We start from the raw sequence: 17,846 nt of genomic DNA, 5'->3' as shown, positions 1-17,846 counted from the left end.
GCTTTGTCGACTCGTGCAATTTCCTTTTCTTTGTTCCCTTCCACCCTTTCTAAAAGAAGATCTACATGTGTTCCTACTTTAGGCGAAATACAAGGAGTCTTGGCATAATTTCCGTGCTCAAGGCTACAAGCTGACAACAGAAGCGCTCCCCTTCCAGGCAGCACGGGCCTCTGGAGAGATCGCCAGTGATGTGAGTGGAATGCTATGACCTTCCTTCCTGCCTAATTTCTGTTAACTTCATGTAAAACACCATCTATGACTGGTTTGCTGGAATTAAAGCAAATCTATAACCATGTGAGACAGGATGTCACCTGCAGAATATATTAACTATGGATGAGGGACTTTGATGGAGGGAGGGAAAGAAAGACTGGACTCATCGGAAGCTAAAGAGTCCCTGGGTGGTGTAAATGGTGAAACACTCGACTACAGACGGAAAGGTTGCCAGTTCAAACCCACCCAGGAGGAATCTGCTTCTGAAAGTCCACAGCCTTGAAAACCCCGGCGCTGCTGTTCTGCTCAGCACCTCGGGGTCGCTAAGAGTTGGAATCGACCCGATGGCAACCCAGCACCACAAGGAGACCACGCTTTGTTTCTCACCGCAACACCCAGGAAACGGCCCCCTTTGTAAGGTCAACCCCACCCACAATGAGAAAGAGAGTCTGTGGTGGCGGCTGTCCCCAGCCCATCTCCCTCTCTGCCCTCAGCAGTTACACTCACAGTGGGAGAGCTTACCAGCCTGGGTCCCACGCACCACTCTGGCGATGATGTCCGTAGCTGTAGGGTATGAAGGTGGCTGTCTGTCTCCCATATAGAGACTGCAGGAAATGTGGGCTTCAGAAAAATGGATCCTATCTTTGGGGCGAGGAGCTCTGGTGGTGTTGTGGTCACACACTGGGCTGTGAGCCGAAAGGTCAGCAGTTTGAAACCACCAGCTGCTCCGAAGGAGAAAGATGGGGCTTTCTGCTCCTATAAATAGTGACAGTCTCACAAACCCACAGAGACATTTCTACCCTCTTCTGTAGGGTCACAGTGAGCTTTTTTGGGGTGTCTTTTGAATGTCATGATTTGCTGGGTATGATTGGAAACAGCACCTATTCCTCTGTTACCCTCGTGGTCACAGGACCCAGAAGGGGCCTGGAGTCCTTCCTTTGGCTCCGAGGCTCTGGCTGGAATATGATAGGAAGAACAGGGCCCGTCTCCATTGCCCTGGAGAAGAAGGCACGCTCACAGGCCAAGTCTCATGTTGGTTTTCTCATAACCACCCTCCCTGAGTGCAGCCAAGAAGTCCCTGGGTGGGACCCGTGACTGGGCACTCAGCCACTAACTGCAAGGTGGAAAGTTTGCATTAACCAGAGATGCCTCAGAAGAAAGGCCTGGTGATCTGCCTCTGAAACCCCAGGGGGTCAGTTCCACTCCTACGGGCAAGGCGGTTCCCCAGGAGTGAACATCAACTCAGAGGCAGCTGGGAATTGGCGGCGGAAGAAGGGAGTGGTTTTCCTGGGGGCTCCAGTGGGAAGAGGTGGATGGGACCCCAGGGTGTGCATTGCACACCCGCCTTCACTGACTGGTGTTCCTCCGCGGCCCCAGTTTCTCTACAGACACGACTTTGTGAAGGAGCGAGGGCAGCTCATTGGGGCCCGCAGCGTGAGCGATGACCCCCGGCTCCGGCACTGCAGGCGGATGGGCCAGCTGCAGAGCGAGCACCAGTACCGGAGGGAGGCGGCTGGCACGCAGGCCCAGTGCCACCTGCCCAAAGACATGGTGAACCTGGTCCACGCTCAGAAGGCTCAGGCCCTGGCCAGCGACTACGACTACAGGACAAGGTGCCACGAGTTCACGGCGCTGCCCGAAGACCTGAAGATGGCCTGTGCCAAGAAAGCCCACGCCCTGCAGAGTGAGGTAGGGGGACCTCGTGGGACGCAAACCGCTGCCCCCCACCTCCTGCCTCCGCCTACAAGCCTGCTGTAGATCTCTGCTCGCTCCCTTGACCACGTTGACTCCCCTCACACCTGCTAGCTGGGTCTATGCATGCCCTCTGTAGGTGGGAATCACTCAACACATCCCTACGGGCATCTACTGTGTGCCAGGCACTGTTCTAGGCCCCGGGGACACAGCAGTCAGCAAGAGTCACAGATGCCTGTGCTTGTGGGGCTTCCATTGTAGCTTCCCATCAGCAATAGCAAGGACAATGGCCTCTGTAGAGTTCCTACCCTGTGCTGAGCCTTGGTGGCATAGTGATCAAGTACTTGGTGGCCCCCCTAATGGCTGGGACGCACCAGCTGCTCTGCAGCCGAGAGAGGTGGCAGCCTGCTTTCGTCCAGACTTGTTAGGTTGCTGCTAGGTGCCTCCTAGTTGGGTCTGACCCCCAGCAACGCTATGCACAGCTGAAGAGAACACTGCCCCGTCCTGCGCCCTCCTCGCCATCCTTCCCAGGCCGGAGTCCACGGCTGCAGCCACGGTGTCCGTGCATCTCGTCGAGGGCCTGCCTCTTTTCCACGGCCCCTCGACTTTAGCAAGTGTGACGTCCTTCTCCGGGGACTCGTCTCCCCTGACAACATGTCCAAAGTAGGTGAGACAAAGCCGCGCCACCCTGGCCTCTCAGGAGCACTCTGGCTGCACTTCTTCTGAGACAGATCTGCTTGCTCTTTTGGCGGTCCATGGTACTCTCAATATTCCTCACCGGCACCAGCACCGATTCTTCTTACGTTTCTTTCTCCGAGACTTGCATCCTGGGACGCTCGGTGGGGCAGTTTTCCTCCGTCTGACAGCGAGGCTGTGAGTTGGAATAGATTCAACAGCAATGTCATATATATATATATATATATATATATATATATATATATATATATATATATATATATATATATATATATATTCACTTACTTACCCAGGTTATCTCAATTAATACGGAGGTAGGATGAGGATGTAGTAACTCAGGCACCAACAACCTAATTGATGTGCCCACGGCTACACAATGGGCAGGGCTGTGACCAGGCCAAGGACCCAGTTTAGCTCCCCTCTCTTGACTCCTGGTTCAGAGCTCTTTGGCTCCCCCAGGTGGCTGGAACGGGGACACAGGTGCTCTGAAGCTAGTCTGTTCTTGAGCCCTCTAAGGGAAGGCTTGCTGTGTGCAGCCCTAGGTGTCTGCTCTGAGAACCAGAGGAGCTCTGTAAGGAGTCCTGAGCTCAAACTCAGACCGACTCCCAAGCTCGGAGCCTCAACACTTGAAGCTGAAGGTGACCCCGGGCCCTAAGGCTTTGTTTGCGCCTGAGAACAGGCTGAGCCCACAGGGCAGTCGTGTATCTCTCAAAGCAGAAGGCTTCTTGGAAGCCATCTTTGGGGAGCTGCTGCTTCTGGGCACCCCTCCCATCGACCCCTCCTTTAGGGTGAAGTCTGAGGCCTGCGTGTTGTGCCCAAGGCCTGAGTGAACAGGCAAAGCTAGGCCGGGTGGGTGCTGCAGGATCAATGGAGGGTCCATTTCGCGGAGAGTCTATCCAGCTCGCCCGGTTCTTTGGGGAAGGGAGCGCCTCTTGCTCTCTCACTAACCCTGGTCTCACTGTTCTGCTCCACAAAGGACAAGTTGAAAGAATGCTCCCCACTTCATCTAGCTTCTGAAAGGAGCAAGGCCCGGCTGTGAAGGATTATTCTCTGTGACTGAGAAATGTATCCAATTTTCTCTGTTCTTTATCCGAGTGGCAAGGTAGAAGCGGAGCCGGTTGTAGGCTGAAAGATTGCTGTCTAAAAAAGCCATCCCCTGACATGGGGTTTTGAAACCTGGTCCTGCGCCTCAGTGCCAGCCTCCCTCCCCAGCTGGAGAGCAGAGGGGAATGGGCACAAGGACATTAAGCGGCAGACAGTAGATCAGAAGGCAGCCCTCTCTGAGGCTGGCTGTGAGGTACTGCTGGGTATCCCGAAATGAAAGGCGGAGAGGCCGGCTTCTGGGGTGATATTTTGTGTGACAGCGGGGCTGATCTCTAAATTAGAGAAACACCATCAACTTCATTTAGATTCAAAGGGAAGGTTTCCTTCAAAAGCTTCTCCCCCCACTCCCCTCTCCCCACCCCCAGCCCTACCCCCACCACCTTGCAAAAGACTTAGTGGTCTATCAAGAGGAGTGGGACGGCATTCTCAGACTGCTCCCGTGGTGGGTGATGGCTGAGCAGATCAAGGAGCAGGAACGAGGTTTCGTGTGCTAGAGGACTTCCAATCAGACCATTTGTCTTACAGCATTGCTTCCTGTCTTACCTGGGGAACAAGACGTCTCCCGCTTAAAGGGGAGACAGAACAAAAGAGCAGAGGGCGGGGCCCAGGTTTATTAATACGAATGTTGGCAGTGGGAGGAGGAGGTAAACTGAGGCATGGGAGATGGAAAGGGCACGCTCATGATTACCCAGCTGTATCCAAGTTTGAAGGCACCCCGGTGGCACTGCTGGCTAAACAGTGGGCTGTCAACTACAAGGTTGACACCTGAAATCCGTCATTGTTCCCTGGGGTGAACGGTGACATTGTCTGCTCCCATCAGGGCTGATAGTCTTGGGAGATTTAAGGAGCCATTCTACTCTGTCCTGTTGGACCACGATGAGTGGGGTGGGATCAGTCACACCGGGCTTGGTCTGGGTTTTTATCAGAATTTGTTCCACTGTTGAGAGTCCTTACTCCCGCTATCATTCATAACACATATTTACATACAAAGATATGTACATACACACAGATACACACACACACCTAAACACATGATACAGGCATACACACATGCAAATAGGCACACACACATATATACATATACCAACACATCTATACACACAGATCCACACACATACGCATACACACATATATACACACATGCATGTATGCAAGCATACACACATGCAAACAGGCACACAGACATATATTAACACATCTATACACACATATGCATAGACATTTACATATGTACATTCACACACATATACATGCATATTATATACACACATACACATGTATACACATACACACACACATTACAATTGCAGAGTGCAGGTATACTCACAGGTTTTCACGAGAGCGGAGGGGATATCCCTCACAGGGATTATCATCTCTAGGCGTCATTGAGAGAAAAGGGTCATATTTCAGCGAGGTGGTCGCCAAGCCATAGAACATTCCATCCAGACTCCCACCCGCTGCTTCTTGCGGAGCCGGTGTGGAGGGTTCTGCGTTGGCAGGTGGACAGCCCGTCAGCTTGTGGCCAGACAGAAGCAAGTGAACGGGAGCGACAAATGCTCAGAGGAGAGTGTCCCTGGGCTCTTCTGTCATGCGGCCATGCACGCCTTCTGCTGAGGACCTCGCTCATCCCCTGGAGCTCGCGTCCTTCTGGCATCTTGGATGCGATCCCCAATTAAATTCCCGAGGTGGTCACTTGAGATGTGCTTGGAACAGAGCGGTTGGGACGAAGCATTATGACAAATGCATTTGCAAGCCAGGGGCTTCTGGGTAGGCACCGGGGCCTTTCTTGATAAAAAGCCAATGGTTTTCTTTTGCAGTTTCGCTACAAAGCAGACCTGATGGGCATGAAGGGTGCAGGCTGGTTGGCACTGAGTTCCCCGCAGATGGAGAGCGCAAAGAAGGCCGGAGAACTCATCAGCGAGGTACCATCACCCGCCTCCTACTGTGGGACTGGCAAGAGCAGCCAAGCAGGGTTTCCTTTTGAAGAGGGAGCTTGCTCGAGGGGCAGGTTTCCAAGAGGATCCCCTGGCCTCCCAGATGGCAAGTGTTTTCCTGGGACCATTGGCAAGCAAATCCTATAACCGATTTCCCTCCAAGTTAATTCCTTGTGGGGGAACTAAAGACACGGTGGAAACTGGGCAATGAGAGGTGAACGGTAGATTGGAAGGCTCCCAAAAGATGCACTGAGTACCATTAGTCTCCAAAAGGACCCATTGCTTTCATGGATGGGGATGTAAATTTACCTCCCACCTGCTGAATGGACACACAGGGCCCATTGTCTGGAGATTACATGATTTCTCCATCACTTGCTATTGAGCGGACCCCAACTCCCAGTGCCCCTGGTGGGGGGAACAGAGGAGAGCTACTCCCCACGGGGGTTTTCAACAGCTGATTTTTCACAGGGTTTTCTTCCAAAGTGTCTCTGGGTAGATTTGAATCTGCAGCCTTTGGGAGAGCAGCTAAACGCATTAGCCATTTGTACCTCCCAGGTCCCCTCTGTAGTTTCCGATCATGTTAGAAGTTATACAGGGATAGGTGCATGCCCTGAACTCCCTACTGCCTTGATGACCTTTGGACCTTTGCTCGGGAATCCCCAGTGGGCAGGTGACCCTGCTGACTTCCATTTCTTAATGGCCACGCTGACCACGCGCAAGCAGGGCCACTGGGTGCTGACTGCTGCTGGCCTTTGAGCTCTCTGTGGTGAGCCATGACACTTTATAGTCCCTGCCTTCACGAGAGCCAGCACCTGTGTAAGATGCCCCTCAGAGAGGCAGCTTGGTTCCTAAGCCCCTGACGGTATGTGCCCACCGAGAAGGAGATGCCATTGGCACATTGGTCCTCAGGAGGTAGGATGGAGCGCCATGCAGACAAATGTACTACCGCTGCCCCTGTCACTTCCAGACCAAGTACCGTAAGAAGCCAGACAGCATCAAGTTCACCGCGGTGGTCGACTCCCCAGAGCTGGTACACGCCAAGAGCAGCTACAGGCACTGCAATGAGGTGGGTTCCTCCTCCTCGCTCGTCTTCAAAGCGCATTAGGGGATGGTCAGTGGTCACTGCCAGAGACACTGCTCTGGGTAGATGTGGTCCCAAACCCGACCATGACCATGTACTGCCGGGATGGCCTTAGTTAGGTGGCTTAATCTTTTCTGACCCCAATTTCATCATGTCAAATGGAAGAGTACTGATAATACCATACGATTGGATGAATTCAAACAAAAAACACTCCCCAAACACTGCTGTTCAGTCCATTCTAGCTCCTAGCAATTTTCTAGCATGGGGTAGAGTTGGCCTTAAAGGTGTCCTGCTGCTGTTAGGTGCCCCAGGGTCTGTCCTGACTCATAATGACCCTGTGGACGGCAGAACAAAGCACCGCCCAGTCCTGCGTCACCCTCACCAGTGTCCTTATGTTGGAGCCTATCGCCGCAGCCACTGTGTCACTCCGTCCCATTGAGGACTTTTCTCTCGACACGACAGTGCCCTAGTCTTTAATACCCTTATGGGCGTAGACTGCCAGGTCTTTCTCCCGCAGAGCGGCTGCTGGTTTCAAACCACCAACCTTTGGACCAGCAGCCGAAGTCCTTAAACACCAGACCACCAGGGCTGCTGAAATGGGTTCCGTAAATGAAAGCAGGTAAAAGCTTTTGGCAAGCACCCGGACCAATAAATAAAGGATCCACAGTCAAGGTCCGTCCGTTACTGTGACTTTGTCAACAATCATTGCAACCACGGTACTAAGCATTATCGATGGCGCTTTACTGAACATAAGCTCAGATCCCTTTAGCTGCTGACCAACGGCAGTGAGACAGAGTGTAACGTGATGGAGTTAGTGGGGGGGGAGGGGGGAGGGAAACTGCTGCATTGAAAGCTTCTCTCTGCTTTTACTCTCAGCGCAATTGAACTTGGTTTCTTCTCTTCTGCATTTATTTTGAGGAATAAAACAATACACTATACCCCCCCCCAAAAAAAAGTTGCCCTGCAATTCACCTTTGAGCCCGCAGCGACCACAGCTTGGCATCCTCACGGAGCCGGAACGTGTGCTGCCCAGGGCAGACTTGCTGAGCTCATAGTGAGTCTGGCCATGAGGGAGAATTTCTGACATTATGTTTTTCTTTTCCAAGGTTAGAGGAGGGGAAAGGAAGCAGTAGGCCACAGGGTGACAGGTACTAACTTGGGTGAAAGAGAGAATAGTCTTCCACACGAGGGATACGAGACATCAAAGGGATAAGCTAATTGGGTTTGATAAGTCACTGAAATCGCTGAACACCAAAAGGAGGATCTGCGATGTGAACCGCCCCCGAATTCACGAGAAATCATTTTTAAAGTGACTAGAGGACACTCACACACTTCATAAACCTCTCACACCCTTAAATCACCCCTCTAAGTAGAGCACAGCAGATAAACTTTGACATGGACAATTGTGTCATCCTGGGGTGAAAAGATGAATTTTCTGAGCACATGCTAAGGTATTTTATCATCCAAAGGAGTCGTTCGCTGTGTCTTATGACGATTAATGTTAAACGAAGACATTGAGACTTTCATTTACCGTCATCGAGTTGATTGTGACCTGCAGTGACCACGCAGGACAGGGTGGAAATGCCCTTGTGGGTTTCCAAGCGTGTAATTCTTTGCGGGAAGAGAAAGCCTCATCTTTCTCCTTCAGGGAGGCAGAAGCCCAACCCAGAACCACGACTCCCCCAGCCTCATCACTGGGAAGAAGCATGTCTTCAGGTCAAGTGCCCAGATTGTCTGAAATACCCGTAGCTTTTAGACACCTAAGTAGGGCGAGCCACGATGTTGGCTTGTGGTGCCTTAGAAGCATTGAAAAGCAAGCAAACAAAAAACCACCCTTGTTGTTGCTGTTATAGGAAAAAATATATATATAACCCGACATTTGCTGGTGCAGCATTTTCCAGGTAGGCAGTTGGGTGCCATCCCTTGCATTCATCATGTTACAGAGTCTCTGGGTGGCATAAGCAACAAAAGGGCTCAACTATTAGCCAAAAGGTTGACAGTTCGAATCTCCCCAAAGGCACCTAGGAAGGCACCCAAAGTCCAGGGTCTGCTTCCAGAAAGTTATGGCCTTGGTAACTCTCTGGAGCAGTTTGACTTCGAACACATAAGGTCATATAACTTTAAACACATGAGGTCATATTGAGTCACAGTGGACAACTACCAGCAACACCCAAACCCTTGATGCCACCATCCTGCATGATGGCCGCCCAATCGCTGTTGCCCTGAACAGAAATACAGGGGGAGTAGACATTGGTGAATATTACAACAGAGCCCTTTGGACTGCTAACCTAAAGGTCACCTGTTGGAACCCACCAACTGCTCCTTGGAGCAAAGATGAGGTTTTCTGTTCCCATAAAGATTTATACCCTTAGGAACCCCAACGAGCATGTCTACTCTGTCCTGTAGGGTCGCTTCTATGAGTTAGAATCGCTTTGATGGCAAGGAGTGGGATTTAACTCCAGCCACTTCTCCTGGGCCCTGCCCCATGGACACCCTCCATTCATGCAGGGCCAGGCGCCAGCCCCTCCTGCAGGCCCTTGGCAGGAGGGCACACCAGCTTGCTTTCCCCCTTTGAGTTCTACATTTACCAGGCCCTTCTCTTACCTGCAGCGTCTGTACAGGTCAGGGGATGCCGAGTCCCTGCACAGGTACACCCTGATCCCCGACCACCCCGACTTCACCCGAGCTCGCCTGAACGCGCTTCACCTGAGTGATGTAAGTGGACCCGTGGTGTGTGCGGGCATGCATCTCTGTGTGTCCAGTTACCTGCCCCCACCCTGCGCTCTTTTCATTACTGGTTTATTTTTAAAAATCCGGATAACACACCCTTGCTGAATTCTGCTTTAGTCCCTTGTGCAATCCCACGAAATCAGTGACATTCATGGTGGTGCTCAGCCAACCACCAGATCCATTGCTTAGTTCCAATTGGGTGTTTGGGTTGGTTTGGCTTCGTTTTTAAGTGCTGGGAAGGAGGTCTTGGGGTGGAGAAAATACCAGTGGGCTAATGGTAGAACAGACTGTCTACATGCCCAGGGCTGCTTTCCTCTCTGAGCCTCAGTTTCCCCAACTGTCACATGGCTGTAAGGCTGGGCTAGGTGGCAAGAGGGGCCCCCTCTAGCTATGAGACTCTGACTCAGGGTACTCCTCCAAGAGCTCCGTGGGGGTACCCGTGGCCCCCACAGGTATAGAACCTGCTCCGTTGGTTTCCTGAGCCCCTCTTCTTAGCCATTTGGAGGGGTGAGGCTCTAGGGATGGGGCTGCCGTTTGGAAAGATGCCGCATCTAGTGAAGCTGCCCGGGCCCGAAGGCAGCCTTTGTGCAGGGAGCTGTGGCCTCCAGCCCTTTTGTTCCCCTTAGATGTGTGCCCTTTGCGTGCATAACCGAGAAGCTGTCTCCTAAACCCGGCTTGTTGTTAGCAGGGGTTGGAGGCCCCTGGTTGTAGTCGAATAGGCGGACGCTCGGCCAGGAAAGCTGTGATCCTGGGATAACAGGTAGCAGGGCGGAGAAATCAAAAGCCGCCGTCAGATCCGAATAACACAGGCTGAGAGTGTCCGCCTGGGGCAGCACAGGGCCTCCCAGAGTCCGGCCATTCTTCCCGGCCTGGCCTGGCCATTGTGTCCTGCGGCTCCGTGCAGATCAGCAGCTGCTACTTTTCACCCCGGAGCTGGCTGCTGCGCTGGGGTCGGCCAGAGGCACCTTCTAGTTAGTGTGTGTATTAGTTTGTTGCATTTGTAAAGCCCTGTGGGATCCCACGTAGTGAATGCAACGGGGCTTTGTAAATATGAGTTATTATGACCATTTGATGTGTTTGAGGGAGGCGAGAAGGATAATTTTAGAACAGCAGCCCTGGTGGGCTGACCTCCATGTGGGAAAGCTGGGCCTCCCCACAGCAGAGCCTGGACAATTCCTGGGTCTCATTATTGCTCCCAAGATGGGGGAGAGGGGAGGCCTCCACTGGAGGAACTCTACGAAGCCATGGCCACGGGCACAGGGATCAAGCCACCAGTTCCACTGGGGTCTGGCGTGAGGAGCCCAGTCCCCCCAGGTTGGTGACAGAAGCAGCTCTCCTGTGAGAAGGGATGCCACTCCGCTGAGTCCCGGAACAGGATCCAGAGCGCTCCTGAACCTCCTTTGAAAGAGCACGTCTTCGGGGGGCGTGGAGGATACGCACAATTGGATCAAGTGGTCTGCGCGGAAGATGTGGAGGGAAACTGACCTTGCTGGGCAACGAAAGCCATTGAGATGTGCAAGGCAGCTGAAATAACTAAAAATCAAATGACTCTAATGTGTGAGGCTGAGGGCAAAGCTGTGCCCACTGTGATCAAGAAGAAGAATACCCGGGGTTCCGAATCAAAGAGCCCTTGGAATTGAAAGACTCCCGGTGGCCAGGCAGAAACCTCAACAGAATTAAAAAAAAAAAAGAACTTAGGGAGGAAGTGAGCACAAGCAAGCAAATAGACAGGGAGAGGTGACCCAGCCTAAGGGAGCCCAGACACTGGGGAGAACCCTCATCTGGCGCCAGTCTCTGGTGGACCCCTGTAGACATGGGAGCTAGCATATATTGGAGACCAAAGTGGGAGGAGGCAAGATCGGATGCGTTTATCTAGGTTGGGGTGGTGTGGAAAGTACTGTCCCAAAGCCACCGTGTCCCCTTTCCAGGATGTGATGATTCTGGTTCTCCCAAACATGTGGACTCATGAAAATAGGAAGCGTGACACCTAAGAGGCTGGTGGTTGTGTTGGTATCCTAATGCTACTCCCCTCCCAGAGGCCTTTCAGTCCTGCCTTCCCAGCTACTGACCACTGGCGATGACCAGGCAAATCTAACTCCATTGGTCCTGTTTGCGATCCACCGATCAGATGATCACACCAGCAATCGATCTGGGGTTCAGGATCCTTAGGGACCTGGAATCTAGTCGATGTTGGGCTTGTGGTCTGTGGTGGGAGATGTTGGATTCAGAAAGGGTGAGGGCGGTCAAGGTAACGATGCAGGAGGCTGAGGGTGACCATGTCGGGCTTGGGCACTTCCTGGTTTCACGAGTTCCAGGCTGAGAAATGAGTAAGGGGAGACCCGTTGCTTTCCCTCTGGTCTGCCAGCTCTCCACTGCTTATGGCCCCAACTCCCCTGGAGGACAGAAGCCCCGGTCTTGACCTCCATTCCGAGGGCACCATAAGGTAGGATGTGAAGGGCTAGGTGACTTGCTGCAGCCCGTGGGAAGGAGTGAAAAGCCGTCAAAGTCTGGAGCTATCCCTTTGTCGGCTGCAGGTAATATGATCTGGCTGTTCCCTCCCGCTGTCCCCCAGCTCAGTGGCAGAATAAAGGACCGTCCTCCACTGGGCGCTCCAGATGGTGCCTTTCATGGAACCGTCCCCTTATCTTGGAGGCAAAGAAAAAAAAAATATATATATATTAGCTCCACGAAGGCAGGAAAGTTTCTGATGCCTCGTATCAGTGCCGCGGTTCTTCCTGGTGACTCAGAGGAAATGATGACAGGCCCCAGAGCCTGTGTGGGGCCAACTTGAAAGGGGGACAAATGAAAGAGGAAGGTATGAAACACACGGGTCAGGCCCTCGACCAGGATTTTGACAATGCATTCAATTCAGGTGAAGGTTCTTCCCTTCATGCTGCCGCCACAGGGTGCCTGTGAGAAGAGGCGTGCTTTGTGGGGGTCATGGGGGCATGGCCTCGCAGCCCTGCTGAGCGGCCTTCCAGGAAGGCTGTGGAGCTACCAAAGACATGCATTCCATATACCGCAACAGGGCTACAAACGTGCAGAGAAACACGGTTCTTGAATGTTGAGCTCTGGCATTGGCAGCTGCAGGCCTGGGGCCCTGAAACACAGAGACGTGTACAAGGGACCTTCTGAGAGCCACAGGGGGTAGCCAATGAGCTTTCCCCACAGACCACAAGACCAGGGACTCATGCACAGGCTGGGGGCTCAGAGATTGCCTATGGATGCCTCGTTGGCCAACTCCACCAATTCTGCATCTAGGGGACTCCCCAGGGTGACCCCATGGCCTTCGGCGATGCCACTTTGAGGATCTACAAGGCAAAGGGTTCCTGTTTTGCATCCTTTTCTGCTGAGCACCAACCACATGAAAAGCGGCAAAGCGATGTCCTCCCCGCTTACTCGTGCCTTTGTTTCTCCCAATCTAGAAATTCTACAGACACTCATGGGAGCAGACCCGGGCCGGCGCCTACGACTTCAGACTGGATGCCATTCCATTCCAGACGGCCCGTGCATCTAGAGAGATTGCCAGCGACGTAAGACGCACATCTCCCCCGGGGGTGCTGACAAGTTTGGTCCTGGTTTTCCCAGCCCTGTGGAAACTCAGTACACTGAGTCCATCAGCATTCTTTCTGCACCAAACGGGAACCCGTCCATTCGATTCCAACTCACACTGGCCCTTAGAGCATAGTAGGACAGCTCCCTGGGATTTCCGAGGCTGTAAATCTTTATGCGAGAAGACTCCTGGAGTGGTTGGTAGGCCTGAACCTTTGGTGAGCAGCCCCGCGCTTAACCTACTGCTCCACTGGGTTCCTTAAAACTTGAACCTATCTGCTCAGCAAAATGAAAGAGGTTGGCCCTATTAGCGAAGCTTGTAGCCAGAAATTTTGGATTAAGGGAAGTTGTGTTCAAAGTCACTCTTGGAAGTTGATGTGTGCGTACCTGGAAATCAATGGAAATGCTTGTCAATTTGCAGTAAAGGGATCTCTTTTAGCAGAAGTGCAGGGTGACAGGATAGCAAGATGTTTGGCTCTAGCCTGACTCAGGTTCTTAGGAAATGGTTGTGTGATCTTTGATGAGTTAATGAAATTCTCCGAGTTCAAGTTTCTTTATCTGTGAAATAGAGAATCGAATGCTTGTCTCCAGCAATGTGGCATGAAAACAGAATAATATATAGCATACGCCACTTGTTCCATCAATGTAGCATTATCATCGCAGAGGAAGCTGTCCCTTCAGCACTGCATCTGTCCTCATCGATGGACGCTCTGCTGGCTGTCCACGCTTTGATAAGTACATAGATCCAGAGCAATCATTTAGAACAGCTGTTCTCAACCTGTGGGTCGTAACCCCTTTGGGAGTTTAAGGACCCTTTCACAGGGGTCGCCCAATTCATAACAAATCATAACAGTAGCAAAATGACAGTTACAGTGTAGCGACGAAAGTAATTTTATGGTTGGTGGGGGGTGGGGTGGAGTCACCACAACATGAGGAACTGTATGAAACGGTCATGGCATTAGGAAGGTTGAGAACCACTGGTTTAGAAACTTCTCCTTAAAAGCAACTTGGCATTGCAACATCCTAGCTGCTGACCTGTGGACCAGGGTCAAGGCCGGTTGATTGCTATCGGATGTGTTGCTTTCTCCTACGTACTAGTCACGTGTTCTAGGACCATGTGTGGTCTTTGATGGAAGGGAAATTAAAAAAAAAAAGCAACATGGAACTGGGGTCCTTCAGTTCCGATGGTCGAGCCCACTGGGCCGGGCTCCTAAAATCAACAATATTAGTAGCTACCAGGCATCTCATGTCCTTTGGACCTGGTCTCAGGAGGGACCTGGAGGAGGAGATCTGCTTGGTAGAGAGGAGTCCAGCATAAAAGAGGCCGGCTCTCACTGAGATGGATGGAGCAGTGGCCACGTCCATGGGCTCCAACAATGATCGATGGGGTGGGGCAGAGCAGGAAGGGCCTCCTTCCTTGGCCATCGGGTCACTCTGCAGGAAAACGAACTCCATGGCACCTAGCGATGAAGCAATGGCAGGACCACCCAGCAGCACAGACCCATACCAGACATGATGCTCATGCTCCCATCTAGTTGGATGCTCTTATGAGGTGGAGAGGAATTCTCCCATTTGAACAGATGAGGGAATGGAGAGTCAGAGAGATTCAGTCACTGGCTCAAAGCCAGTGCAGACCCAGGTCAACTAGAATCCGAAGCCTGTCCCCTTACCCTGTGCTTGGACATTCTGCCGAGAAGCCCCGGGTGGTCGGGAGGGAGGGACCCCCATGGTCAATCCTCTCCCCTGCCCTACAGTTCCGGTATAAGGAGGCCTTCCTGCGGGCCCGGGGCCTGCAGACTGGACACCGCAGCATCTACGAGGACCCGAAGATGCGGCATTTCTTCCATGTCGGCCAACTCCAGAGTGACAACGTGTACAAGAAGGACTTCGCCAAGACCCTGTCCCAATTCCACAGTTGCACAGACCAGCCTGGCCTCCTCCACGCCAAGCGGAGCCAGCAGCTGGCCAGCGATGTGCAGTACAGGCAGCCCTTGCCCCAGCCCACCTGCGACCCAGAGCAGCTGAGCCTGAAGCACGTGCAGAAGGCTCACCGGCTACAGAGTGATGTGAGTGCCTGTCCTCCCGCCCCCTGCCCCCACCCCGCCCACCTGCCTCTTCATGAGGGTGCCGTGGTCCCCCACATCCCACTCCAGTCTTGGTCTGAGATAGAATCCGAGACACCTCATGCTTCACTGCCAAGCCAAAGAAAACCCAAGCTCACCGCCACACTGATGCGGACTCACAGGGACCCTCGAGGACAGGGTGGAACTGCACCTGTGGGTTTCTGAGACGGTGACTCTTAACAAGAGTAGAAAGGCCCCTCTGCCTCCCAAGGAGCAGCTGGTGATTCTGAACTGCTAACCTGGCGGTTAACACACCAGCGTGTAACCATGTCCCCTGCCAGGGTCATGATCGCCAGGGCTGCCATCTGCCATAGGAGCCCCGATGGAACAGTGGCGGAGTGCCCAGTCATTAACCGAAAGCTCAGCAGTTTGAACCCAAATCCCGCTTCACGGGAGCAAAGACCGGGGTTCTGCTGCCACAAAGAAATCCACCAGGAAGCCGAAGGGCCTTTTCTACTCTACAACACACGGTCTCTGAGAGCCGGAATGGAGTCTGGCACACAGCCCCACCATCGGCCAGGTCTCTGCTGTGGGCCAGGCTCCACGCCAAATGTTTCATAAGCCTGGTGCCATGTCTTCCTCACCACGAGCCCAATGATGCCCTCACGTATCACCTGAGGAACCAGGCTGAAGCTCACACAGCTAGCGAGCGGCAGATCTGGGACGGGAACCCCCATGTGACCTGGTCACCGTGCTGTGCTACTTCGAGGCATCGCAGTAGTGACCTGCCCCAGCCTTTGTGCCTTTCCCGGGAGTAATATTATGCCCAGAGGAAGGAAGGGACTTCCCCAAGGCCACTGGCGAGTTAGGATCGGTAGCACCCTGGACTTGAATCAGTTCCCTTCCCAGCCTCCTTCCCACCCCCACCCCTGCCCCAAAGCCCTTCCAGCCCATTGTGGCCCATATGATTTGAACAGCCAGCACATTGCCCTGGCTCCAAGCCCCTTGGGTCTTCTATGCCAGGGACCTCCTGCTCAGGATGAATTTGACCCCTGTGTCCCGCCTTCATCGGCAGCACCATGTGGCGGTGCTTCAGAACATTTAGGTTAAAATCCGATCTCTTTTCATTTCATTTTTCCTGTTGAACTTTCGGAAGGTCCCCCTCTCAAGGCTGCTTTTTAAAAATGGGACAAACTATCCCCAATCCTTCTGACCGCTTCCTCCGGCTTCCCTCCTTCCCCCAAGGTTAAGTACAAATCGGACTTGAACCTGACCAGAGGTGTCGGCTGGACCCCTCCTGGCTCCTACAGGGTGGAGATGGCCCGGCGGGCGGCAGAGCTGGCCAATGCCAGGGGTCTGGCTCTCCGCGGCGCTCACGTGAGTAGCGAGCCACAAACCCGAGCCCAGGTGGTCAGGCCTTGTTTCTTTTCAAAGTTTATTTTTGGCCAAAGGTCAGCCGGCTCTAAAGAAGTGTGAAATGCAGCTGGAGCAAGGTGCTTGCTTGCTCGGGTCTGAGATGACCATGCGGGGTGACGGTCAGGTGAAGCTTCCTGCAGGCTTTTCTCTGAAGCGGCAGCCCTCAGTTCCGCAGAGGCAAACCGTTCAGGGCGGCATCCCTCTGGGCCCCGGGCGGCCTGGCTGTGATGACTGTGTGCTCCTTACAGATGCAGCAAGGGCCGGGGACTGGCAGGCCCCAGCAGTCGGGGCTGTGACTCGGCTTTGTTCAGAAAAAAAGACTCCCCATCTAAATGCGAGACTGGCTTTGCGGCCTCTTCATGCTCACCTTGAAAATCCTTTCTTCTTGGCGTAGGGGCAGGGAGGAGGAGGGTGAACGATTTCAACATTCCTGGGGACCTTGGGTCTTGGACTTGGTTCAGCCCTGGAATCTCGGCTGTAAGGTTGCTGGGTCGAACCTGCCCCCCGAGAGCTTGGCAAACAGCTTCTGAAAGGTCAGCGTGGAGACGCCTATGAAGCAGCTCTACTCTGCCTGTGTAGGGTCACCCTGCGTTGGAAATGACTTGACAGCAGCTAGCAAGGAGGAGGCAGCTTAGACCATTTGTGCCGGGACGGTAGTAGAGAGGGCGCAGTTTGAACTCAGGGAGTTCTGTTTGGTTTCTGCAGGGCGGGCCAGAGGCTGTGGACGCTAGTGACAAACAGCAGGACGATGTCAACCCTGATGCCACCGAGATTCTGCACATCAAAAAGAGGAAGGCTTTGTACTGAGAGGCAACCCCCCCACCCCACCCCACCCCACCCCGCTCAAGAGAGTGGGAGAAGAGCTGCAGAGACCCACTTCCCTGGTTTCAGCTTGGGCGAGCTGTGAACATGGACCCCCGGATGCTACCTCCCACCCACTCTGTCCAAAAAAAAAAAAAATCGCATGAAAATGAATGGATCATGTTTCTACTGGGGAGCTTTGTGTGGCTGGGATAGAGGCATAAAGATGTACCGACAGCTTCCATTGGGGCTGGACATTCTGTCTGTAATTCCACGTCTGCCAATATCCACAGTGCAGCCCGTCTTCTTGAACACCGATTTTCCATAAGAACAATTGTTGAGAGCAAGCGTGACACCTTTTAGGTAGAATTCATCATTTCTGCCTCTGTCCCTCCAGGGGCAGAGGGGTTTTGCGAAGAGGAGAAATCCTGGTCCGGGGAGCCTGCACTTGGCAGCAGTGGCCCTGGGATACTCCACTGCACGGCCCTCAGGGGGCTCTAAGGGTCTCACCCTGCCCATAGAGTCTAGCCTTGTTTGGGTGCGAAGGAGGGAGGGCTCTGAAGTGGA

At 53.1% G+C, this 17,846-nt stretch overlaps 1 protein-coding gene across 1 annotated transcript in view; it reads left to right on the top strand.

The window, feature by feature from the left end:
* The window catches only part of NRAP (nebulin related anchoring protein), a 75,555-nt gene extending 58,270 nt beyond the window's left edge, over positions 1 to 17,285 (top strand). The window contains exons 35-43 of the mRNA XM_075533669.1: positions 83 to 190; positions 1,588 to 1,899; positions 5,520 to 5,624; positions 6,604 to 6,702; positions 9,328 to 9,432; positions 12,873 to 12,980; positions 14,754 to 15,065; positions 16,308 to 16,439; positions 17,184 to 17,285. Of these exons, the coding sequence (XP_075389784.1) occupies positions 83 to 190; positions 1,588 to 1,899; positions 5,520 to 5,624; positions 6,604 to 6,702; positions 9,328 to 9,432; positions 12,873 to 12,980; positions 14,754 to 15,065; positions 16,308 to 16,439; positions 17,184 to 17,285 (1,383 nt within the window). The remainder of the gene's footprint in view (positions 1 to 82; positions 191 to 1,587; positions 1,900 to 5,519; positions 5,625 to 6,603; positions 6,703 to 9,327; positions 9,433 to 12,872; positions 12,981 to 14,753; positions 15,066 to 16,307; positions 16,440 to 17,183) is intronic.
* The last annotated feature ends 561 nt before the right edge of the window (positions 17,286 to 17,846 follow it).

This window comes from Tenrec ecaudatus, chromosome 16 (assembly GCF_050624435.1).
Source record: "Tenrec ecaudatus isolate mTenEca1 chromosome 16, mTenEca1.hap1, whole genome shotgun sequence".
NCBI lineage: Eukaryota > Metazoa > Chordata > Mammalia > Afrosoricida > Tenrecidae > Tenrec > Tenrec ecaudatus.
This window is presented reverse-complemented; position numbering and strand designations above follow the sequence as displayed.